The sequence below is a fragment of the Crocuta crocuta genome, unplaced genomic scaffold (genome assembly GCF_008692635.1).
Source record: "Crocuta crocuta isolate KB4526 unplaced genomic scaffold, BGI_CrCroc_1.0 scaffold102, whole genome shotgun sequence".
Classification (NCBI taxonomy): Eukaryota; Metazoa; Chordata; class Mammalia; order Carnivora; family Hyaenidae; genus Crocuta; species Crocuta crocuta.
The window spans coordinates 11935085-11961017 of NW_027530019.1; the positions used below are offsets into that span (position 1 = coordinate 11935085).

Genomic DNA, 25933 nt, shown 5'->3' on the forward strand with positions numbered 1-25933 from the left:
AAAAAAAAAAAAAAGAAATATTCCTATGGGTGCCTGGGTGGCTCAGTTGGTTGAGCATCAGATTCCTGATTTCAGCTCAGGATATGATCTCACGGTCTGTGAGATAGAGCCCAGTGTTGGGCTTTGAGCTGAAAGCACATGTGCTCTCTCTCAAAAATAAATAAACATTAAAAAAAAAAAAAAGAAATATTCCTTATGAGCTATTTTTTAAAAAAATATTTATTTTGGGGAGAGCTTAAGTGGGAGAGGGGCAGAGAGAGAGGGAGAGAAGATCTGATGCGGGCTCTGCACTGACAGGCTGACAGCAGTGAGCCCAATGTGAGCCTTGAACTCACAAACTGCGAGATCATGACCTGAGCCAAAGTCGGATGCTGAACTGACTAAGCCACCCTGGTGTCCCCCTTATGAGCTATTCTTAAGAACCCACACTCTGCCAGAGTAAAATATTGTGAAAGGGATTTTAATCTTTTGACTTTTCATTTTAGTTTACTCTTAGCTATTTTAATTACTACTTATTTTTGTACTTAAGAGCAAGGAAGAAGGGAAAAGTGAAAAAAAAAAACCCAGCCACATGTTCTAGAATGATACATTAAAAGAATGGCCAGCAACTTTCCTTTAGAAGCGAATTTGCCTCTCAAGCTTTAACATTTCAACACCTACATCATTATTTACAAAGAAATCCTAATGGCTCTCCTCTAAAGCCTACTTTTCAATCATTTCAAATTTTAATCACTCAAGGAAGATAATTTTTAGGTCAGTTTGAAAGAATCCAAAAGAGGCCAAAGGGTTCAATTTTTTAGTTAACTGAGTTAAAAATGTATCAACTTCCTATGCTGACAATACACATATTTCTACAGTCAGTAATGTATAAAACACCTTTTGCACTGGCTTTGGTTATAAGAAATAGCACAACAACAAACATAATAGGTAGTCAATATTTACTGGTTGGTTATGAAACCTTTCCAGTGTGTCTTGGCCCTTTGTACTTCTACCAATGGGAATATGAAGAGGCTGAGAGGGTAAAGGTTGGCTACCAACATCACACATGTGTTAAGGGTAGCTCGGTCTTGAGGTGCCTGGGTGGCTCAATCAGTTATGCGTCCAACTCTTGATTTCAACTCAGGTCATGATAATCGTGGTTTGTGAGATCGAGCCCCTTATTGGGCTCTGCACTGACACTGTGGAGGCTGCTTGGGATTCTCTCTCCCCACTCACTCTCTCTCCCTGGCTTGAGCACATGTGTGTGCTCTCTCAAAAATAAAACAGTAAATATTAAAAAAAACAAAAACAAAAACCAGAAGAAAAAATGTTTCGGCTTAAAAAGGGCTTTCCTGGCTAAACCTGAGCAAGCGAAGGGAACCTTGTTTTTTTCCTTCTAACAATTTTAAAAGAAATGTGACAATAAAGCGACCTTATCTCCCATTACGCTGACACAATAGGGTCTGTCATGCCAATGGCAAACAACCAAGTTCATTTGTATGTGATAGGGTTTTAGGGGAATTATAATAACGTAGGTGACTTAACTTTATTATTTATTTATTTGATGACTTTACTTTAAAAAGGTACAAATTCTAGGGCTCCTGGGTGGCTCAGTTGGTTAAGATCTGACTTTTGATTTCAGCTCAGGTCATGATCTCATATTTTTTGAGTTTGAGCCCCATGTAAGGATCTGTGCTGACAGCTGAGAGCCTGGAGCCTGCTTCAGATTCTTTGTCTCCCTCTCTGCCCCTCCCCTGCTCATGCTCGGTCTCTCTCTCTCAAAAATTTTTTAATCTAATTTTATTTTTGAGAGAGAGAGAGAAACAGCACGAGTAGGGGAGGGGCAGAGAAAGAGAGAAAGAGAAAGAGACAGAGATAATCCCAAGCAGCTCTGTGCCACCAGGCCAGCACAAAGCCTGATGTAGGGTTAGAACCCACAAAACTGCAAGACCATGACCTGAGCTGAAACCAAGAGTTTGACGCTCAACTGACTGAGCCACCCAGGCACCGAAAAATCTAATTTTAAAAACAATATACATTCATTATATGAAGCTTTGAAAACATATGAAAGCATTTTTAAAGTTAAAAAAAAAAACACTTGTATTTCATCACCTAAAGGTAAACAATCACTTAAAATCTGAGGGCCAGTCTCATTATTACTCATGTATTATTATTATTTAATACAGAGAAAAACATTTAAATGAGTTCCAATAATCTTCCAAAGATTTTTTTGCTGGTGAATAGATCACATTTATTTTTATTATTTTATTTTATTTTGATTCCAGTAGAGTTAACATACAATGTTAGTTTCAGATCATATTTGTCATATTTTACATTTACTCCCACAAACCACAGGTTCCTGAATGTTTTTGGTCTAAGCACCTATTTAAAATATTTACCCAGCATCTCTTCTCCCAAGATCACGGTCTCTGATAAACCATAAGGGACAGTGTCAAAGCTTATGGCAGGCGACATCAATAGAGAAATATCGGAATCCAGTTATATAGCCCAGAAGTTGCTCCCCTGTCCCTGCAAAAGCCTTATTCCGTTGACTCTAAGAAGGAATATGAATCCTTCACCTCCGGAGTGTGGTAGGTAGTAAATGAAGTCAAAAGAGTCAAGGACAGGATTAAAAGGGATACTCTTAGGCTTTCCCCATCCCGAAGAGTATAGGAAATGACTGGGCATTTTAAAATTTGTTTTGGGAACTGTGATTCTACTGAAAGGCAGGCTCTGCTGTGACCTTGAAAATGCCCTAAAATGCTGCTCAGAAACAATCTGGGAAAGGGCAAGGATACGTTACCAGTCAGGACTGTCATATACATGACTCCCTGTTCTCTCAGGCGTTCTACATGGAGGTGGGCTGACACACACCACCAGGAAAGCATCATGTATGCAGGCAGTCAAGAAAACCTAAAACAGAGTCTGGAAAGTAGGTGTGTTCTTAACTACTAAAACAGTTTAGCACTTGGGACTCTCACTGATGTAGTAAACACTATAATGGCAGCATTATCTAATGATATAAGGGAGGTTAGTACTACAACCTTGTGCCAACCTGAGTATGTGAGGGTGGTATAAGCAGGTCCTACTCTATGAAGGAGATGTAAGCTGACCTCACTGGCACCCACTGACAGCCAGAAACATGGGGTGCCAAGTGGTTGCTTTGGACTTGGATAGATGGAGACGCTGAGGACTTTGAACATGCTGAGGCAGAAAAACAAACTTCAAGATTTCAGAGAGGTTGCATGCCTGTGTGGCTGGTTTGGTTAAGCATCTGACTCTTGATTTTGGCTTGGGTCATGATCTCGTGGTTTGTGAGTTCGAGCCACACATCAGGCTCTGAACTGTCAGTGCTTGGGATTTTCTCTCTCTCTCTCCCTCTCCCTCTCTGCCCTTCCCCTGCTCTTGCTCTCTCAAAATAAATAAATAAACTTAAAATATAAATATAAATAAATAAATAAATAAGTAAATAAATCAGAGAGATTTTCTCTAATGGGCAAGGAAGATATTATAGGTCTCAGAATCCAGAGTAGAAACCACTGCAGGCCAGTTACTCTGAAATGAATTTACAAGTGAAATGAAACACACTGACGTGAGTAGTATTCAAGAACAACTAGGCTAGTGATAAAAAAAACATTGGGATTGGGAGTAAATGGAATGCAGCCCAACCCCTTAACTTGAGACTACTTATCTCTAAAGTAGAAATAATAATACTGCCTTGACCACCTATCAGGGTCGTCTGAGGCCCAAAGGAGACAGAATAAGAGAAGTACACAGCTCACACCAGAATCCATGAAGTTCTATATTAAGGCAGGATACTATTTTATCATGGGAAAAGGAAATCAGAACTTCTGTTAGGCTGTTTCCATATCTGAAATAAGGGAGTCCAGATGATCTCTGTGATTCTATGCATTTTTAAAGGTGTAGGATTCTCCGTGAACTGTGTTATACTAAGTCAAAGCAACTGTCTAAAGGATTCTGTAGTCTTATTCTAGAACTTGACAGTGGCCAGCAAAGAGGTATATGGGAAGGACATGGTTCCTGATTTATTTATCTATCTAAAGGCTATAGATAAGGGTCAGTGGAATTGAAGAGTAACTGCAATGTAATAGAATATTAAAGAGTATGAAGGATATAAAGAATATGAAAACTAGCTCAGCTTTCTTTTTTTTTTCCTTCTACTGTGTAATTAATCAGACAAAGTATAAAAAACACTACTGTATTCTGTAATCAGGCATCACATGCATTTAACTGAAAAATAGAGAATCCCTATACTCAGTCACAAAAACTTAACAGTCTGGTTATGGAGACAAAAACAAAAGTGAAACAGAAGTCATTAAAAAAAAATGTAAAAGATAATAATCAGTACCTCCATTCCACTGTTTGGTGGAAGTGTCAGAATGTAAACAAGTTTGAGCAAGTGGTCCATGAAAATAACGTCATTTATCCAAATTCTAATGATGAGATTTTATGGTGTGTGGTAAAAGAGGTGCTACTGTCTGGTTATCTAATAGCCAAGAACCAAGAAGTGTGTTTGAGAGAAGAGGGAGGAAGGCTGTAAGCAATCCAAAAAGCTGTAGCTAAATTCAAATAAAGCAGAGTTTTCCAACCTAAACTCTAGAGGGTCAACAGGTCTCCTGACCCCAGAGCAGGTCAGATGCAGCAAGCTGGGAGTAGAGAGACTACCAAAAGAGGAGAACGATGGCTACTTTTTACCTACATTAACAGAGAAAGAAAAGGTATAAAATGCACTACTACACAGCTCAGTTATTTTGGAATTCCTTATTTTACAATACAACAACTGCCATTCATAATCATTAACTAAATCAGCAAGAAAAACTATATACAATAATACCTACCAAAAAATTTTTCAAGTATAGTGATTTTATCTTTTAAATTTTCAGAGATTTAGTTTCAGTACTGGGGTAATTGATATATGTGGAACATCTTGTTCCAGAGATATGATGTATACAAAAACAATATACACACTTGGAAATATTACCTTAGCAGTGAAGGCCTTTCTCGAGAGCAGGTGCTAATTAGGTATAACCTGTATGGTAAAGCAATCACAAAATGCTCTTGGGTATCCAGGTTGACTTCCTAGAGAAGTTGTTACTCAATGAATTAATTTTTTAACAAAATTTTTAATGTTTTATTTATTTTTGAGAGAGAGATAGAGACAGCATGAGCAGGGGAAGGTCAGAGAGAGGGACACACAGAATTCAAAGACAGGCTCCAGGCTCTGAGCTAGCTTTCAGCACAGAGCCCGACACGGGGCTTGAACTCATGAACTACGAGATCATAACCTGAGACGAAGTCGGATGCTTAACCGACTGAGCCACCCAGGCACCCCTAAATGAATTTAAAAGTAAATATTCACTGTATAGACTCTGTATAAACTCTAGAGGGTCACCAGGTCTCCTGACCCCAGAGCAGGTCAGATGCAGCAAGCTGGGAGTAGAGAGACTACCCAAAGAGGAGAAAGATGGCTACTCACCCCATGGAGAACATCATGGGGTGCCTGGGTGGCTCAGCTGGGTAAGCATCTGATTCTTGGTTTCCACTTAGGTCACGATCTTGTGGTTTCGTGAGCTTGAGCCCTGTGTCAGGCTTTGTGCTGGCAGTGTGAAGCCTGCTTGGGGTTCTCTCTCTGCCCCTCACCCACTCATGCTGTCTCTGTCTCTCTCAAAATAAACAAATAAAACTTAAAAAATAAAAAAAGTAAATGAACATCAAAATGTTCTAGTATAAAAATACTGGAGAGGCACCTGGGTGGCTCAGGTCAGGTAAGTGTCCGACTCTTGATTTTAGGGTCAGTTCGGATCTTGTGGATCCTGGGATCAAACCCTGTGTCAGGCTCTGTGCTAAGAGCATTCTCTCTCGCTCTATGCCCCTATCCTGTGCACATGCTCTTTCTCTCTCTCTCCCTCTCCCTCTCTCAAAATATATAAACTTAAAAAAAAAACAAAACATACAGGAGTGGCACCTGGGTGGCTCAGTAGGTTGAGTGTCTGATTCTCGATTTTGGCTCTGGTCACGATTTCATGATTTGTGGGATCAAGCCCCACATCAGGCTCTGTGCTGACAGCTCAGACCCTGCTTGGGATTCTCTCTCTCCCTCTCACTCTGACCCTCTCCCATGCATGTGTGTGCTCATGTGCGCGCGCGCTCTCTCAAATTAAACAAACATTAAAAAAAAAATTCAAACTAGCTAAGAGTTAACAGAGTGGGAAAAGGAGCACAACTAGATCCAAATGAAAGAATCTGAAATATCAGATAAGAAAAACAGAGAAGGAAGAAGCTTCAGAAAGAAATAAAGTAGAGAAAATGGAATGGGGGAAAAGCAAGAAGACAGCAAAGTCTTCGAAAAGGCAAGTGGGGGCATAACCACCAGCAGGAGGACTGACAGAAGTTCTGGGGAAGAACAAACAGGTGTGACAAGTACTGAACTACAGGGCTGAGCCAAATGCTTCTAATTCTCAAAAGTGTTGAAAACAAGACTATACATGAAACTTTTAAAAATAATTCTTGCTTAGGCAGAGGGTATTAGAAGATAATTCAGCTGTCTTCTTACTTGTCTAATATAGTGTTATTCAATTCTGAACAATAAAAAAGGTTTTTCTTGGTTTTCAATGTGATTTTTACAAGGAAGAAAACTGAGGCTTTCTTCTTATTTAGCTGCAGCTGTTTCTGGCAGATCCACCATGCTTTTTTAAGATTTTTATTTTTAAGTAATCACTACACCCAATATGGGGCTTTAACTCACAACCTCAAGATGAAGAGTCACACGCTCCACCAACTGAGCCAGCCAAGTGCCCCAAGATCCACCATGTTTTTAACGGGTTTTTTTTTGTTTTTAATTTATTTTTGACACACAGAAAGAGCGTGAGCAGGGGAGGGGCAGAAAGAGACAGAAACACAGAATCTGAAGCAGGCTCCAGGCTCTGAGCTATCAGCACAGAGCCTGACGCGGGGGTTGAACCCACGAACTGTGAGATCATGACCTGAGCTGAAGTTGGCCGCTTAACTGACTGAGCCACCCACGTGCCCCAAGATACACCATGCTTTTTAAAAAAGGATTCTGAACTCCTTGATTTAGGACTCTGTTCCTCCTAACAAATGGACTTTTTGTTTGGGCCATTTTTTTTTTAACCTCATCTTGTCAATGAGTGATTGCTAGCTCTCTCCTCCTCCTAACCTTGTTATTTCTCCTCTCTGCCACTCCTGTTTGCAGTGGTGCTTTCCCTATCAAATGCTTTCAGGGACGGGAAATGACAGTCACAAAACACCACACTATAGCATTGTGACCTACCTACCACTGAGGTGTGCTTTCCAATTTCCCAGGCTTGGTCAATATAAACCTTACAGAAAGAGTCCTGCTTCTTATTTTTACATGTGCCCCTCAAGATCTCATTGAGAATAATCTCTTCACCAAAAGTAATACACAAGTATATTCTCTTTCATTAAATTTAGGTTTTCCTCCTTGTAAAGATACTACACACGAAACATCTACTAATCCCTCCCTACTTGAACCTTATACTTAATGTCCAATGTGCCCACTTTTTTCTGCATAGGAAATGTCCATAACTTCTCTTTATACTGGCCCCCACCCGCACCTTCCCCTGCCCCAGGTCAATTAGCTAGATACTTTCTGGCTCTAAAGTCAGGGCATGTCTCTCCTTATAACAAACCACCCATTAACCTAAATTAGTTGTTCTTGACCAGTTTTCTGTCCTAGCAAATCTGAGGGGACCAACATACTTCTATCTGTAGTAATGGCTTACTAATGACAACAAATAATAAAAGAGATGGGAAGGAAGAAAGGGTGGGAGATGTATTTAAAAAAAACTCCAGAGTAGCCTCTAGTAAAGAAGTCAGAGCATAGGCTCACCACCTGAAAAATGCCACTTTAAAGATCAAATTTCAAAAAGGCTAGGTTGTAGGTCATAAGAATATAAGTGCCATAGCAGAAATCAAAAGACATAGTAAATTACTTTAGTATGTAAAGTAATACAGAGATGTATCAATATTTACTGAGAGGGAAAAATAAGCAAGAGCTTCCACCTCAAACTTTATATTCTAAGGATCTCTCCAAAGTCCCCTACCAACCTTAGAATATCTTTAAGGCAGGCATAAATATGAGTTGACAGTAGTATCACTGAGTTCTCCAGTAGTTGTCAGGACTTAAAAAAATATATATATATTTTAATCTTTTTGGACAGTTTGCTTAACTGTCTAAAATAATGAAATACTCACCCTAACTTTGAGATGATCTTTGCTAAGCTATTAGCCTGGGTTAAAGACTGATAGGATAATGTAAACCAAAGAGGCACCTTTCAGAATGACCATGTTATAGAGGGTGCTATTCCCAGTGAGGGTGAGGGGAAAATGAGACTGGAGTAGAGTTGCAGGAAGCAGGTGGGCCTGGGACCCAGAGGCAGCAGCAAGAACTAAGAACCTTGTGGGGGGAAGTCACTCAAAGTCTCCTTCCCTACTGAGCAGGGCATAGCTTATGTGTTGGCTTTTTCTCTATTAAGTGCATAAGTTGTTGGGTAGCCTTCTAAGATGAGGACATTCAGACTTGGTTAAGGAGCTGTGAATGACAAAGGGAACCATAAGCTGTGAAAGTTTTTATAGATGCTGAATTGATTCTAATAAAAATTCTGGACTCGTATAATGCAGTGGGGTTTACAGAGACTCTGCCCTCCTGATCGAAGCAGCTAAAAAGGATAAAGGGCTTCCCTACAATAACTGCATACCTGGGACTCTGATCTAATGACAGGAATATGGAGAACCAAATATTTCACAGGATAATTATTGCTTGTATCTTAAGGAAACGCAAAGACCGAAAACATATTACATGGTATTCCAGACACAACACGGATTCAAATTTCATAGGATACTGCTGGGGGTGGAGGTGGTGGGGGGAGACAGACTCACAGAAGCTGACTTTTGCAACATGAAAAATAAAACCAGTTGATATAGGAATAGTGGGAAAGAGTATTATTTCAAGATTTTCCTGTATCATCTAAGTATTATTTTAAGAAAAATGAAAAAGCAAAAACTTACTTCAAAGAGCCACTGCTTTTCTAACAGATTGAGTTATTTTATCAATTTGAGAGGAATTATAGTTCCACCATTAAAAATAAACAAAAGAAAAAACTCACACACTCACTACCACTTGCTGTGGAAATCAGTTTTAGGTCTATTAAAGATTAAGAGAACTTCACTACAGTCGATCAGAATGCAATCATTCCTAATTTACATATGCAGGGCATTGGTAAATACTGTTGTAACTGTTAATTAAATTTCATTATAATAAAAACATGTTTTACTTTAGTGGAACTTTAAAATGAAGTAAATATACCATTAAAAATATTTTCCTAGGGGGGCACCTGAATGTCTCAGTTGGTTAAGTGTCCAACTTTGGCTCAGGTCATGATCTCACAGTTCCTGAGTTTGAGCCACACATTAGGCTCAGAGCCTGAAGCCTGCTTGAGATTCTGTGTCTCCCTCTCTCTGCCTCTACCCTGCTCACACTCTGTCTCTCTTTCTCTCTCTCTCAAAAATAAACAAACATTGGGAAAAAAATTTTTCCTAGGGGTACCTGGGTGGCTCAGTCCATTAAGCATCTGACTCTTGATTTCAGCTTAGGTCATGATCATGGCTGGGGAGATTGAGCCCCGAGTCTTGTTCTACACTGACAGTGTGGAGCTTGCTTGGGATTCTCTCTGTCCCTACCCTTTGCTCTCTCTAGTTCTCTCTCTCAAAATAAACAAACTTTAAAAAAATATATATTTTAGACTCCAGAGTCTGAGATTCAACATAAAGGTAATAGCTGGCCTCTCTCCAGGAAATTACTAAAATAAAAAAGTACTTACTTACTTTATTCATTATGTTAGAGAAAGAGAGAGAAAGAGAAAGAAAGAGAGAGAGTGTGAGCGCACACATGCAAGTAGGGGAGAGGGGCAGAGGGAGAGAGAGACAATCTTAAGCAAGCCCCATGCTCAGCATGGAGTCAGATGCAGGGCTTAATCCCACGACTCTGGGATCATGACCTGAGCCGCACTCGGGAGTTGGACACTCAACCAAACGACCCATCCAGGTACGCCAAAAAACAGTATTTTAAATCAAATGAGGAACACGTGGGACGGCTTCAAAGACCTTTCCTTGGTCTCTCCCATTAAAGTTCCACATCTTTTAGAGCCTTTTTTGGTGGTGGGCAGTTTGGGAAAGTCCGTGGTTTAAACAACGAACAGCTGGATTTTCATCCTTTAAAGTTACAACCAGCACTGCAAGGGCATCAATTCAATCCCTCCAAAGAAAACTTGTCTTGCTAAAGTATTTCCCACTAACATAGGCATTCTTTTTTTTTTTAATATTTAGTTTTTTTAAAGTAGACTCCACACCTCACAACCCTAGGATTCAGAGTTGCATGCTTTGCCAACTGAGCAAGCCAGGTGCTCCTAACATACGGCATTTTTTTTTTAATATTTTTTTAAATTTATTTTTGAGAGAGAGAGAGATAGAGACAGTGTGAGCAGGGGAGGGTCAGGGAGAGAGGGAGACACAGAATCTGAAACAGGCTCCAGGCTCTGAGCTAGCTGTCAGCACAGAGCCTGACACGGGGCCCAAACCCACGAACAGTGAGATCATGACCTGAGCCGAAGTCGGACGCTTAACCGACTGAGCCACCCAGGTACCCCAACATATGGCATTCTTGACAGAGTATCTTTTCCAGGGTGGCTCAGCCGGTTAAGCCTCTGACTCTTGATTTTGGCTCAGGTCATTATCCCACGGTTAGTGAGACTGAGGCTTACATTGGGCTCTGCACTGACAGCATGGAGCCTGCTTGGGATTCTCTCCCTCTCTCTCCGCCCCTCCCCTATTTGCAAGCAGGTGCATGCGTGCATTCGCTCTCTCAAAATATATGAACATCTAAAAAAAAACTTCTTTTCTAACTTGGAAGTGTAATGAAAAAGAGGACCAAAAAATATATTAAATAAAGAGATGAAGACTAACAGGTTGTAACTCTTCTTTTGCAAAAGGGCTGGAAATCAGCAACTAAACAATGGCCACATATGCCCTGTAGAGGGGCCCACTAGGTAATGACAGTACAAGGAAACATGATAATTTGAGAGCTTCTCTTACACGACTTTCTTTCCCTAAGAAGTTCTCGTAGATCTTAAGTAGTAAGTCTCAAGTTAAGGAAAAGCAGCTGTCAGGAGCCACCAAATCAGGACCCTCAAATACCACTTAGTCCCTGGGGCCAAGCCCCTCTGCACCCACCTCATCATCACTGTTGGACGTCTCAGAGTCTGAGGAGGCTGCAGGCTGACTCACAGGTGGCTCTTTCTCCTCGGAATCACTGCGCTTCCGCTTAGCCAGGGATAAGAGCTCCTAACAAGGCAGAAGTAGACATGTGAGTTTTGTTCAACAGAGAAAAACATTCAAGTGCAGCAAAATTCCCACGTTCCCTAGATCTCTTCTACCTCTGTGTGCTTTCCATCGAAAAATGTCATCATGGGAACTTTTACCACACAAATAGACTAAGTACCAGTATTTCTTTTATTTATTTTTTTAATGTCTTTTATTTATTTCTAGGAGAGAGACAGAGAGACAGCATGAGCAGGGGAGGGTCAGAAAGAGAGGGAGTCACAGACTGAAACAGGCTCCAGGCTCTGAGCTGGCAGTCAGCACAGAGCCTGACGCGGGGCTCGAACCCACGAACCGCGAGATCATGACCTAAGCGAAAGTCGGACGCTTAACCGACTAAGCCACCCAGGCGCCCCTAAGTGCCAGTATTTCTAAGCACTAAAAAAATGATTTCAAAATCTGTCCTTTTCTTCTTAATGGGAAACCTATGTGTGAAATGGAAAAGTGACTAGAAAACTAAACTGGAAGTTACCCCAAAACTGTCACCATTTCCTCTATATGCTACAGAAGCACCGATTCTGAGGAACTGATATAAGAACCATGTTTTCAAAGGCAATTTGCTCACTGATCTTACTGGTATAGCTAACTAATACTCAAAGCACCCTCTTACTGTAATTCATGGGAAAAATGGCATTTGTGGGCTTTTCTGAATGAGTTGACAAACTTCAAGTTTCTAAGATCATTTTTTATTTTGAATGCTTGAACCAGAAAAAAAAGAGGTATATTTTTGGCATTTAATCCAAAGTCTGATAACAAGCAGTGCGGGCTTCTACATGACAATCCTAATGTGACAACCCACATGTTCCCATTCACCACCAGCTCTGCTGTGCCCTGGTCAACTGTGACAGATTAGAAGAGGAAGGATGTGCCAGTAAGTGTCATGACTACAACCAGGATCTGCTCTCTTACATGGTTCCTTTCTCCAGTTACTTCTTGCCAACTCAGACCGGTCACCCAAAAATGCTACAAATGGAAACTTCCGTGGTTCTTGATCTCTGTAATATCAGTACCAGTCCAAAATTATACTGTATTTACTTGGCATCAGGTACTTTTCTAAGTATCTAACATTTAATCTTCATGACAACCTTGAGGTAAGTGCTTTTGTCTTCCCCATTTGAAGAGAAAGAAACTAAGCAGCAGGAAGGGTTAAGTAACTTACCCAGGGTAACACAGCTAGTACATGATAGAGCCAGGATTCAAACTAGTGGCAGAGAATCCTAGCTCCAATATTCAGTCATGGTCTACCAGTCTAAAACATTATTCCCCTTTGTCAAAAAAGAGAAAAATACAACTAATAAATACTAGCAGTATTATTTCTTGATGATGATGGTGCTATACAATTATAGGTCAAGTGCCAAGATGGATTTTAAAATAATAGACTGCTACAAGTAGCTATTTTCTTCTTCCAGTCTCTTTCTATTTTAGGAGTATACTCTCCTTGGCCAGAATGAGAAAATGACCTTCTCAGATTAACAGCTGACCTGCTCTCTTCTTCATAAGCAGTCATGAAATGTTACTCTTCTCAATTCATTAAAGCGAGCTAGCACACCAACTTCCAACTTCATGAAAAGGCTGAAGATCTTAAGAACATTCTACATTTTCACTCCAAAACAGTAACTTCCATTTACCAAATGCAAATTACAGCAATATGTGTATGTGTTTATGGTCTTTTAAAAAACTTGAAGGGGTGCCTGGCTGGCTCAGTCAGTGGAGCAAATGACTCTTGATCTCAGGGTTGTGAGTTCGAGCTCCACACTTGTGTAGAGATTAATTAAAAATAAAATCTTTAAAAAAATAAAACTTGAGGTGTAAATAACATCAAGTACATTTTATCCTTTCTTAGGTATAAATTCTATGAATTTTGACAAATACAAACAGTTTAACCATTTCTACAATCAAGATATAGGGAAATTTCATCATCCTCACAAATATTGCTATAATTTACATTTGGTCAACAGGAGTCACAGTTTTGGTATTTTAGAAAAAAGACTGTTCTTACTATCATCAGCTCTTTCAGGAAATCAGTGCTCTTCATATTCTTTCCTCCATCCCCCAACAACCACAGACCTGTTTTCTGACTCTACAAACAGATATACCTATTGTAGAATATCACACAACTGGAATCATATAGTATGTAACCTTTTGAGTCTGGCTTCTTTACTTAGCAAAATGCATTTGAGATTCATTCATGTTGCAGTACGTATCAACAGTTTATTTCTTTTTACTGTTAAGAAGTATTCCATCATGTGGTTGTACTACACTCTATTTTTAAAAAAATTTTAATGTTTTATTTATTCCTGAGAGAGAGAGAGAGAGAGANTCTATTTTTAAAAAAAATTTAATGTTTTATTTATTCCTGAGAGAGAGAGAGAGACAGACAGACAGACAGACAGACAGACAGCATGAGCAGGGGAGGGTCAGAGAGAGAGAAAGAGATACAGAATCTGAAGCAGGGTCCAGGCTCTGAGCTAGATGCGGGGCTCGAACCCACGAACCGTGAGATCATGACCTGAGCCGAAGTCGGGCGCTTAGCCGACTGAGCCACCCCGGCGCCCCTGTACTACATTTTATTTACCAGCTGAAAAACATTTGGGTTGTTTCCATTTTGGGGCAATTCATGTTCATATACAGGTTTCTGTGTAAATATAAGTTTTTATTTCACTTGGGTATACACCTAGAAGGAGAATTTCGGAGTTACATGGTAATTGACATAATACCTCTACTATTATCCCCCACACACACATTACCTTAATGCAGATTTTTAAATTTAAAAAGATTTCTGATAAGTTATCACTTTCCTGACCCTTTGTACAAATGCAAAGAAATCTGTTTTAACACCAACTCACTGTAACAGGGATTTTGGACACCTAGCAATCAAACCCTACCCTGAAACATTAACTATTACAAGCAGTAGGCATCCATTAAAAGTTACTGTAACTTAAGTGTTGAAATGTTAATACTGCCTTCCTGTTAAAGAAGTTCCACTCTAGGGACACCTAGGTGGCTCAGTATGCTGGGCGGCTGACTCTTGGTTTTGGCTTGTGTCATGACCTCATAGTTCGGGAGTTCAAGCCTGGCATCAGGCTCTGTGCTATCAGTGTGGAGCCTGCTTGGGATTTCACTCTCTCCCTCTCTGCCCCTCCCCCACTAGGGTTTCCGCTCCACTCTATACTAAAAACCTAACAAAAGACTCTCTTTCATCAACAATCAATTACGTCTGACAGACACAGTCCCTCTTCTCAGACATTCAATACCGTATTAACAATAGTATGGTGACAGCAAAGACCTCCTTAACAGTGTGAAAGATACCCTTTCCACAAGTTAAGAATTGCACAAGTAACTAGGGGAGAATATGGCAAGGCTACTCTATAGTTAAGTCCCTTAGTCTACTGACGGCTTGTCAAGTACAGCTCATCAGACTAATATGCAATGGAAAGGTCTTTGCAACATGTGTATGTGAAGAGACCATCATCAGCTTTACTACTAGTGGGGGTTGACTGATCAACACCTGGACTTGAAAAAGCCAATCTAAAACGGATTCAGGCACAGGGCGTAGGTCCATCTGCAGCTCTCTCTTGCCAGCCCGATTCAACTGTACCACACTGGTTGAGATGTTTCTGTGTGTCCAGTGGTTCTCTCTCACCACTGTTCCTGTAGTTCATCTCATCCAGTGAAAACCTTCTCTACTTAGCTGGGTACATACCTAAGGGAATGGCGCTCAGGGGTGCCAGCATGAGATATCAAGTTTAAGATGAACTAAAGACGTGCTTAAATTAAGGCCAATGCCCAAATACTATAGGTATGGCTGTGCAGGATGCCGCATCTGGCTTCTAGAGCAGTTTCATTAACACTGCTTAAAAGCCATATTTAACATTAAACTAGATTGCCAAAACCAAGACCCTAAAATAAAGCAAGTCTAATTGCACTAACGTAATGTTTATTAAAATAGCATCATTCTGGTTAAGATTAGAATTCTAATCAATACATGAAGACTCATAAACCTTAAGATTTCATTCCCTCACCCCTTCACTCACAGTATACTCTTTGTGATGTCATGTCAGGATCAATCAATAATAAAGCAACTTAGCTCCCTCTTACTTACTTAAAGGAAATTAAACCTCTTCTCTTTATTTTTTTTTAAATATTTTTATTTTATTTCTAGGATAGAGAGAGACAGCGTGAACAGGGGAGGGTCAGAGAGAGAGGGAGACACAGACTCTGAAACAGGCTCCAGGCTCTGAGCTGGCAGTCAGCACAGAGCCCGACGCGGGGCTCGAACCCACGAACCGCGAGATCATGACCTAAGCGAAAGTCGGACGCTTAACCGACTAAGCCACCCAGGCGCCCCAAACCTCTTCTCTTTAATCAAACCTCCCATGATCACATGAAAGTGGGATATGTAGTCTGCACCCCAGAAATGAGAATAAAAGCCTACAGGGATAAGCCTCAGAGGTTTTTATGGGTAATTAGCATGCTGAACTCTTTTTCACTTATTCATTTCATAAATGTAACTACTGTAAATAATTACTACCAGCTAGCCTGACCAAAAATCTTGGTTTAGTCAGGACTATCCTGATTTTAGCACTTCAAGTCCTTAATTCTAGGAAACTCCTCAGTTCCAGGCAAACCAGGATGGATGGTCACCCTACTACCAGCACCTATTATGTACTACCAAGCCCCAAAGACAGTCATCAAAAAAGATGGGACGCCTGGGTAGCTCAGTTGCTTAAGCGTCCAACTCCGGCTCACGTCATGATCTCATGGTTCGTGAGTTTGAGCCCTGCATCGGGCTCTCTTGTGAACACAGAGCCTGCTTCAGATTCTCTGTCCCCCTCTCTGTCCCTTCCCCAGTCTCTCTCAAAAATAAGTAAACATGAAAAAAAAAAATTTTAAAGACATACAGTCTGTGACCTCATTGAATTTAAAATTGAGTGAGGGAGATAGACAATAAACAAGAAACAATTTATTATACCTTACGGTAAGCGCGAGGAAAAAAGTAAATCAAGTGAATGGGGGATGCATCTGTGATAAGGTGATCTGTAGAGGCTTCTCTGAGGCAATGACATTTAGGCTGAGACTAGAAACTTTAAAAGAGGAAAGAGAGGTGCAGTTTTCTGGACAGAGATCTCCAGATGGAATAGCTAAGGCCCTGGAGCTGGCAACAGCTTGGCTTATTTGAAGAACTGAAAGGGAACCAGTGTGAGTGGAGCTGAGAGGCAAGGGGGAGAGTGGAGTAGGGCTGGTTAGAGGTTAAAAAGAAAACAGATCATTTCAAGGTTTATAAAGCAGGATCAGGAGCATGCATCTTATCTGAAAGCAATGGGGAGCTGTCAAATTGTTTTAGGGGGAGTAACTATCTCCAGACGGTTTTTAAAACAGCATTCTAAATGACAGAGGAAGAGACCAGAAGGGTCAGGGTGGAAGTGTAGGAAGGAGTCAGAAGAAATCCACAGCAATGTCATCAGAGCGGATGGTGACCTGGATAAGGACAGAGAGAAGAGGGAGGAGTACAGAGATTCTGAGAGAAGAGTAGTAATTCACACAGGTTTAAACCTGAGATGTTCATTCTTATTCTCTGTAGGTAGAAGAACAAGATTCCAATGGCAGACACGGGTTACTTTTCAGGAGTAAGGAATGGAGCCATTGTGTGTATGTATGTTTTTGGGACAGGGAAGTTTTCTGGTTTGTTGGAAGTGTTTCAACAAGCATCTACTATTTTTTTTTAAGCATCTACTATTTTTATTGAAGGAAAACAAATCAAAACAATGAACATATACACAAGAACCCTTCTGGGGGGCGCCTGGGTGGCTTAGTCGATTAAGCGTCCGACTTTCGCTTAGGTCATGATCTCGCGGTTTGTGGGTTCGAGCCCCGCATCGGGCTCTGTGCTGACTGCCAGCTCGGAGCCTGGAGCCTGTTTCGGTCTGTGACCCCCTCTCTCTCTAACCCTCCCCTGCTCACGCTGTCTCTCTCTCTCTCANACAACCTTCTGAAGTAATTCCAAAGTGGCAGTATAACAATCCTCTATGTTTCACATGATTGGTACAAAATATGGCAACATATCCTTCCAATTTCCAGCCAAGTAATTATAATCTTAGATAAAATATTGAATTCTATAAATGCCCATGATGTTATAAAACAGACAAAATCACTTTTCAGCCCCATTCAAAATGTACAAAAAAAAATTTCTATTGTTACTTGTTCTTACTTAGTTTCCTCCTCTAATATACTTTCTCACTAACGCACATTTCTTCTACCCCTTCAAGGGATATTAGTATTAAATCAGAGGGGTTGGAGCAAGAACCTCAAATTGACACTATCCTACCTCTGAATAATCCTTCTGTAACCAGAAAAGTCAAAAAACTTTACACCATGGATATGCCAAGTAGCATTTGTATATTCAACAAAGGTTTATTAAGTGCCTACTCTGTGTCAGGCAGGTATTAATATAATTATTTAAAAAAACCCTCTCTTTAGTGGTGCCTGAGTGGCACAGTTGGTTGAGCATCTGACTCTTGATTTCAGCTCAGGTCATGATCTTGCAGTTCATGGGTTCGAGCCCCACATCAGGCTCTGTGATGACAGTGCAGAGCCTGCCTGGGATTCTCTCCCTCTTCCCCTCCCTCTCTGCCCAACCGTGCACATGCTCTCTCTCTCTCAAAATAAATAAATCAACTTAAAGAAAAATCTGGAGAAACAGGACCAAAGACAAGATTTTTTAAAAAATTTATTTTGAGACAGAGAGAGGGAGGGAGAGGGACAGAAAGAGACGGAGAGTCAATCCCAAGGAGGCCCCTGTGCTGTTGGCACAGAACACAACACAGGGCTCGAACCCACGAACCTTGACATCACGAACTGAGTTGGGCGCTTAACCGACTGAGCCACCCAGTTGTCCCTCCAGCTTTTTTTTAAAGTAGGCTCCATGCCCAATATGGGATGCGAACTTACCACCCCAAGATCAAGAGTCACATGCTCTACCGACTGGGCCAGCCAGGCCCGAAGCACACATTATTTTCAACTACCTACTTGATGTTTCTACTTAAATTTATCACAGACAACTTTAAACTCTATATTCAAGACTGAATTTATTTATCTTTTTTTTTTTTAATGTTTATTTTGAGAGAGAGAGAGAGAGTGCACAAGCAGGGGAGGGGCAGACAGAGAGGGGGAGAGGATCCAAAGGCAGCTCTGCGCTGCCAGCAAAGAGCTCAATGCAGGGCTTGAACTCACAAACCATGAGATCATGACCTGAGCCAAAGCTGGATGCCTAACCAACTGAACCACCCAGGTACTCCCCATGCTCTTCACCTTTAAACCTGATCTCCCCCAGAGTTCTCCATCTCAGGCCAGAACCTCCTCTTCCTCACCTTCAACATTCAATCATCAAGTCCTCTCATTTAAACCTTAATATTATGTCCGATCAAATCTACCTTCTGTTGTCTCTGTAAGTACCATACTAGTCCAAGTCAAGCATTCATTTAATAAACACTGACACAGTATCTGCTGCATACCAGGCCTGTCCTAAGTGCAGGGATACTATAGTAAACAAATCACCTTGCCTTCCTGGAGCTTCCATTCTAATGGAACTTATGCTCTCCACCATCTCTCACTTGGACTCCTCTCTCTACCACCTAACTAGTGTCCCTTCTCCAGATTACCCTCCACATAACAGCCTAGGCAAACTTTTTTAAAGATGAATCTGAACACCTCTTCCAGCTTAAAATCCTTCAGTGGTTTCTCATTATCCTCAGAAGGAAGTCCAAAGTCCTTAATATCGCCAACATGTCCCTATCAGTAACTTAAAAACTTTTTAACCCCAGCCCACAGTAAGATCAATGATACCTCAAGAGCCAGTATATACGAGAAACATAGGTTTCAGAAAACAACACTGACACATGATTTTTTAAAAAATTTTATTAAAAAAAAATATACCCAACATGGGCTCAAACTCACAATCCCAAGATTAAGAGTCACATGCTGTAATGACTGAGCCAGCTAGGTGCCCCTGATGTTTTCTATTTGATTCAATTTCATTTTCGTTTTTAATGCTGGTTGTGATTCATTAAACTGACTTTTCCATCTTCAAAGGGTCCAAATAGAGACTACTGCAGCTTCATATGTACTTTCTCTCTCCAACTTGGTATATTCCAGTCACTGTGTGTTTCTTTCAGTTTCATTAGGGTGCTAGGTCCTTCCTGCCCCAGTGCTACTGTGCATTCTGGCCCGTCAACCATAAACACTCAACATGTCTTTGTGCCCTTCAGTCTTCTAATCTTTTCCTTAACACATATTCCAGGTCTCAGTTTAAGTGTCACTCGCTGCAGGGTCACTTGTCACACTCTCACAATATCCTTGCTCTTCCCTCATAGACTCTAGCAAAACTGAGGAAGTGACTCTTTGAGCAATGCTTGCCCTGCCCCATGCCCAGCCCTCCTCCTCTCTCTCTCTCTCTCTCTCCTCTAAGCTCCTTAAAGGTGGATACTACTTCCATTCTGTTCACCCAATAATAGTCCTAGTGCCTAGCACTGTTTAGCACATTTACTAAAAGATAAACAAGCTGTGCCCTTGGGGAACTTACAGTCTAGGAAGGGAGCAAGAAGTACATCGACAGATTTGGGGTTGAGAGATCTGTTCTGAATTTTTCTTAAAAGCCTCTCTGTTAAACCTCCCATGGGACTCCATCTTCTCAGCACAGAAAAGGTGAGCGATATTAGCAAAGGAGTTACATCAAGCTGGATGCAACATTATAACACATTTAAAAACTTCAGGAGTCAACACTGACGCTTCTCACAAGTTCTTCATCCTAGACTTCTACCAAATTCTGATCCTAATATAAAGAAGACTATATGAGAGGCACAACTTTTAAAGTTCCCAACTTTTATGGGGAAGGTTTATAGAAGGATACTTTATAACAATGGTATTTTTTACATATGCCTAAAAATAACTCCTTAGAAAATACTTTGGGGCCTATTCTTTCAAAGACAAACTTAATTATTGCTACTTCAAGTATCATGAGCAGAGAAAAAGAGGACATGACAACATAATCACCATTTTAAACAAGATAGGAAGTTATGAAATAAAGCATTCTAGTATGCATGTAGCTCAATTTATTTTTCTTGAGAAAGGCAGAGTAAAGTTTTTATAAATACTGAGTTGTATTGATCTGAATAAAGAACTCTTATTACTTTATTACCTTTGGATACTTTCCATTTTCTAAGACCCACTGCATAAATATTATTCCATTAAGAGCAACACACATTATTTCCATGGAAGTACATGATGGAGTAAACAAACAAACTAGGTTTGTCTTGAACTCTTTTCCAAGGGGTATCAAAAGCAAGTTATCTTTGGGATTTGCAAATTCTAAAATGTTGAAGAAAGGGTATGCCCAACATAAAAAAATAAGGTCACTATCAGGTCATATGTTAAAAGAAATCTTTCAAATTCTCAAAGGTCTGAGTTTTTAAAACCTTTTAAAGTGAAAACAACTTTAAACTACGCTGATTCAGTTACTGTACACCTTTCTTCCCATCACGAAGAAAGGAAAAACAAATAGGCCTCAATAAAAAGCATCCCAACAATTCAAACAGCTTCAGAGATTTAGAAAAGCCAACAGCTTTGCCATCTCAAACATCTCTGTTAAATTTCTTCAGTTGTGCATACATCATGGCTGGGACAGAAAGCTACTTCTCTCCCAAACTACTTAAGGCATCTTACTAAAAAGATTAACTTGCACACAGACAGTGGTCTCAATCATTAACATAAATAAGTACCTGGATGCACATAGTAAAATGCAGAGTCAAGGGCTCTATCCCCAGAGAGTCTGATTTGGTAGGTCTGGGATGGGAGCCCCTGCAAAGTACATTTTAAATAAACAATTCAGGCAGCTTCTGACACAGGTGGTCTTCCTCCTACCACCAGAAGAACCAGCATAGAAGGCTCACCTGCCTCACTTTCAGCAAGAACTAAACTGGAAGGGATACTTCTAACATAATGGCTTAGGTTCCCATCTGGAAAACCCAGGGACAAAAGACCTCCTTTCTGACTGTGCTTCACTCACTCTAGACCTTAGATTTGTCACAGTTTGGTCTTTCCCACAAGAACTGTACACTAGACAGTGTTCCACCCCCAACGAAGACCCAGAACCAGATTGGAGCGGCCCAAGATGTCTTGGTCAGAAAGGCCTGGGATGCATTAATTTCGTCCTGAGGATTCCAAAGATGCTGAAACCAGCCTGACTTGGAACTTCTGCTAAAGGTCTCTAGTTAAACTTCTAGGGGGCAGATCTTTGTTTTTGATTCCTCTGAGAGCCTGGCACAGCACTGAACAGATAAATAGAAGGCACTGGTGCCTCTGTTAGGATGTACAGGGAAAGGGAATTTTGATCTGGTTCCCATCTGATAAAAGAATGCCAATAAGAGTGGTTGCAGACAAAGTTGAAATTGCTGTTAAACTGTATTAGGTATTACTTACAAATTTTATGCTAATTTCTTTTTATAAACAGATAAAGCTAGGTTTAAAGTTGCAATCCCTTCCAGTGTCCACTTTGGAAAGGCTCTTTGTGGATCAGGTAGAACCTCTCTACCACAAAAGGAAGCTCTCAATTCATTTCATTTGTTAGAATTCTGTGGAAAATCACTATGGACAGAGTAATTTGCAGCTTAGTTCATTCATTATCAGTCTCAGAGCGCTTTACCAAAGAAGCTCCCAAAATATCTTTTTAAGTGATGTAACAATTTCCTCTAAACTATTCCATGGACTTTAAAAACATGAATTCTAGCAATGTGGAAAATGACTGTGAAACATCATTCTCATTTTGCACTATAAAAAATTAAAAGATGAACTGATTAAGTTGGTATAGTGAAGAGTATGGGCCTTGCAGTCATGCAGATACATAGTTCAAATTCCAACTCTACCACCACCAAATTGTGTGAATCTAGGTATGTTACTTCTTGAATCTCCATTTTCCTCATATGTAAAATAGGGAAAATGATACCAACTTCACCATCAGTTGAAAACTTGACAATGTAAGTAAAGCACCTGAGGTTGACTAGTTCACCCCAAACACTATGTAAACAGTAGCCGATGTTATTATTAGAAATACCGACATTTCTAGATCAGAAAAAAAAAGTTCTAATCCTCCTAAGTGCCAGTCTAAAATTATCAACCAAACTTTTCCAAACCAAGAATATGTTTTTTATATTTTTGTAAATTTCAGGAGCCTTTCAGTTCCGATCCCCAAACAAGGTTTTCTTCCTCTGATAAAGCCCCACTACCTTCCCACCTAAATACCACCATTTTCAAAACAGTCCTCTTTTTCTTCAACACATTTGAAAAAGTCCACCCCTTTCATGCCTTAACAGTTTAGTCCTGAGACCTCTGGCCTAGTCCAAAGAACCCCCAACAAGCCATTTATACAAAAGCCTTACTTTGCAAGTGCTTGTACCAATATTATGTCTTACAAATACTTAATCCTTATAATACCCCAATTAGATACTCAAGGTTAACGTTGTATCAAGAGTTTACAGTTACAGCCAAAAGATACACAGCTAGAAAACAGCATAGCCAGCCTAGAACTCAAAATTTCAGATTCTAAATTCACTACTCTCTACTCAAATTATAAAGCTACTATCTCTTGCATATTCTTTCCTCCTCTCATTTGTTCACAAAACATGGGAAGAATCTTCTGGTATCACTAGAGCACTGCTAAAAGGACAGCTTTCTCCCTCGTATTTTCTAGGATATAAAAACAGTTCAACCCTAAGGCAGTGAGACCAAAAGTTACTTTCAATGGCTCCTGCATAATCTTCAAATAAGAAAGAATTCTGGGATGCTGCATGAAAAGAGCCAAGAGGCCTCAACCATAGTCCTTCCATATTCTCCTATATATTTCTCCACTTCTGCCCACTTTCCTCCTCCCAAGAGTTTTCTTGGGTCTGACATCTCAACAGGGACTCTTCTCAACCACAAACGATCCTAGTTACCAAATAGATTTGTGTCCACAGCTAAGTCTTCCTCATCAAGCACGGCAGAGGTTTCCCGGGACGTTTAAGAGTGTCCCTCCTCTTGGTCCACACCCCTTGTCTGAAAAACTTCATCTTCCAGAGCCCACACCTTCTCGCCCCCCGCCCCCACCATCCCACACTCACCCTTGCACCTCCTCCCAAATCTCCCAGCCTCCTGGGTTGGCGGGCGATACTTCCTATCTCTCGGGGCCCGGATCGCCCGGCCTGCAGCCCGCCGCTCCGATCTGGCCCCAGAAGATCACGGACCGGTCTGGTTCCCCGAGCCAGAGGCCCACCAGCCTGGTCCCTGCCCCGCCTCCCGGCCCAAGGCGCCAAGTCCTCGGGGTTCCTTCTCCAGGCCCCGGCCGGACTCCGAGGGCCCCGGACGCTGCGGGGAACACAAGAAGGGGGTGGCAGAGGAGGTCAGGGCACGGGGCGGGCCGGGAGCTCGGGCCAGGAGGCCCCGGACCCGGCCAGCTCCTGGCTCCCGTGGCCCGGACTCAGCCCTCCCGCTCCGCCGGCCCGCGCCTCCGCGGCCTGCCCTCACCTGATCCAGGTTCTCATCGCTGCCGCTGTCCTCCGTGTCCGAGTCGATCACGACGCGGCCTTTCCGCTTCTTTACCATGGTGGTCCCCCGGCTCCCACGCCGGACGCCGCCCGNGCGCCCCGCCCTACCCCACCCCCGACGCAGCGTAGGAGGCGGAGCCCCGTACAGGGCTGGGTTCCGGGCAGTGGAGAGTCGTCCGGTACCCTGGGCGGGCGCGGGGAATCCTTGGGTGTGTCTCCTCTACGGGGATGAACCTTGGTGTGCTACGTACCTATCGTGTACGGGGGCTACAAGCATCTGGCTGCAGAGCATCAAGTCTTTCAACTGGCCCACACTGATGGAATGTCGAGGGCGATGTCGGGGACCTCCTGGAAGACACAAGTTGGCTAGACCATGTTGAAGACATCCGTCGGGTATCAAGCCTGCTTTCCTGGACTGTGCAAGTGACACCTGAGCTGGAACCTGGAGGATGCATCCGAGTTACCCAAAAGAAGACTAGAAGGAAAGGTGTTCCAAGCAGAGAACCGCGTGGGCAAAGGCCCATAGATAATTGAAAAAATTGGGTTCAGGGAACTGAAAGTTCGTTATGGAACACGGAATATGATGTGTGAGGGGACGTAGCGACCACATTATTCATTACCTAATAAGCTATAATCATAACTTTTCAGTATTGAAAAGTTTTAAACTGACGAATGACGTTATTAGATTTGTGTTTTAAAAAGATTATTCTGAACGTAGTTTGATGAATTAATTAGAAGAGAGGGAGCCTAAAGGCGAGAAGACCACTTAGGCTGTTGGTATCATTATGGCAAGAGATGAGGGTGCCCCCAACTAAGGAAGAATCAGTGGAAATGGAGAGAAGTGGATGGATTCTGGATAATTTGGAAGCCAGAATTTCCAGGAATTGAATATTAGTTGGGAGAGGGGTAAGGCGAGGTCCCCCACACACAAATAATGCTTAAAATTTGGCTTAGGAATCTAATCTTACAGGTGGTGAGTTGGCCCTTCATCGAGATAAGGAACATAAGTGTAAAGGAGGTTTGGGAGACTGGTATATGCAGGAAATAAGTTCCATTTTTTTACCTGTGGAAGTCACCTGATTAAAAGGGCAACTTCAGAGGCACCTGGCCAGCTCAGTAGATAGAGCACGCGACTCTTGATCTTGGGGTTACGAGTTTGAGCCCCATGTTGAGTAGAGAGATTACTTAAAAAAATAAAAGGGCAATTTCTGAAGTGATTGCTTTGTGGAATTTGAGAATATAGGGTAGGGAGCATAAGCAATAATAATTTGAAAAGGTTCTCAAAACTTTTGGGGACTCCATTAATTCTTTATTCTGGTAGTGAACTTAGGGGTTAGACCCCAGTCTTCTCTGGGCATTACTGGGCACAGGCAAGCTGATGAATCCTTGCTTTCTGACCCCATTTTTCTTTTCCCTTATACTGTCGAAATTTTATTTTCTCCAGTAACTTGCAATACATATCACAAACGTGCATGATGTAAAATGGTAATAAAAGAAAATATCATACCAGGCTTAGAGGAACCCTTAGAAATAAACACATACTTAGATGTTCAGTTTGCTTCCAGCTAGCTTGAAAATGTGTTCAGGATTAAGTTAGAGAAAACAACTTGACTAAGGCCCAATTACCTCTTTATTCCAAAAGACTTTTCCTAAGATGTAACCCCTAGATCACTCTCCTCCTTGGAGACTGAGCCCATGGCCAGAATGACTCAAAATGACCAGGCTAGTTTCCCTATTTCTAGGCACCCTGAATTTCGGTGACTTTCTGTGAGGACCCTCTTTTTTTTTTTTAATTTTTAAAATGTTTTTTATTTATTTCTGAGAGAGACAGCGTGAGCAGGGGAGGGTCAGAGAGAGAGGGAGACACAGAATCCAAAACAGGCCCCAGGCTCTGAGCTAGCTGTCAGCACAGAGCCCGACACGGGACTCAAATGCACGAACCGTGA

The 25933-nt window shown here is 41.4% G+C and overlaps 1 protein-coding gene across 1 annotated transcript in view; it reads right to left on the minus strand.

Annotated features, from left to right (window-relative positions):
- The window catches only part of RTF1 (RTF1 homolog, Paf1/RNA polymerase II complex component), a 48497-nt gene extending 24415 nt beyond the window's left edge, over positions 1 to 24082 (minus strand). Inside the window, exons 1-2 of the mRNA XM_077764632.1 lie at positions 23968 to 24082; positions 11269 to 11379 (exon numbers count right to left, since the gene is read on the minus strand). Coding sequence (XP_077620758.1) covers positions 11269 to 11379; positions 23968 to 24045 — 189 coding nt within the window. The 5' untranslated portion in view covers positions 24046 to 24082. The remainder of the gene's footprint in view (positions 1 to 11268; positions 11380 to 23967) is intronic.
- Positions 24083 to 25933: the final 1851 nt, after the last annotated feature.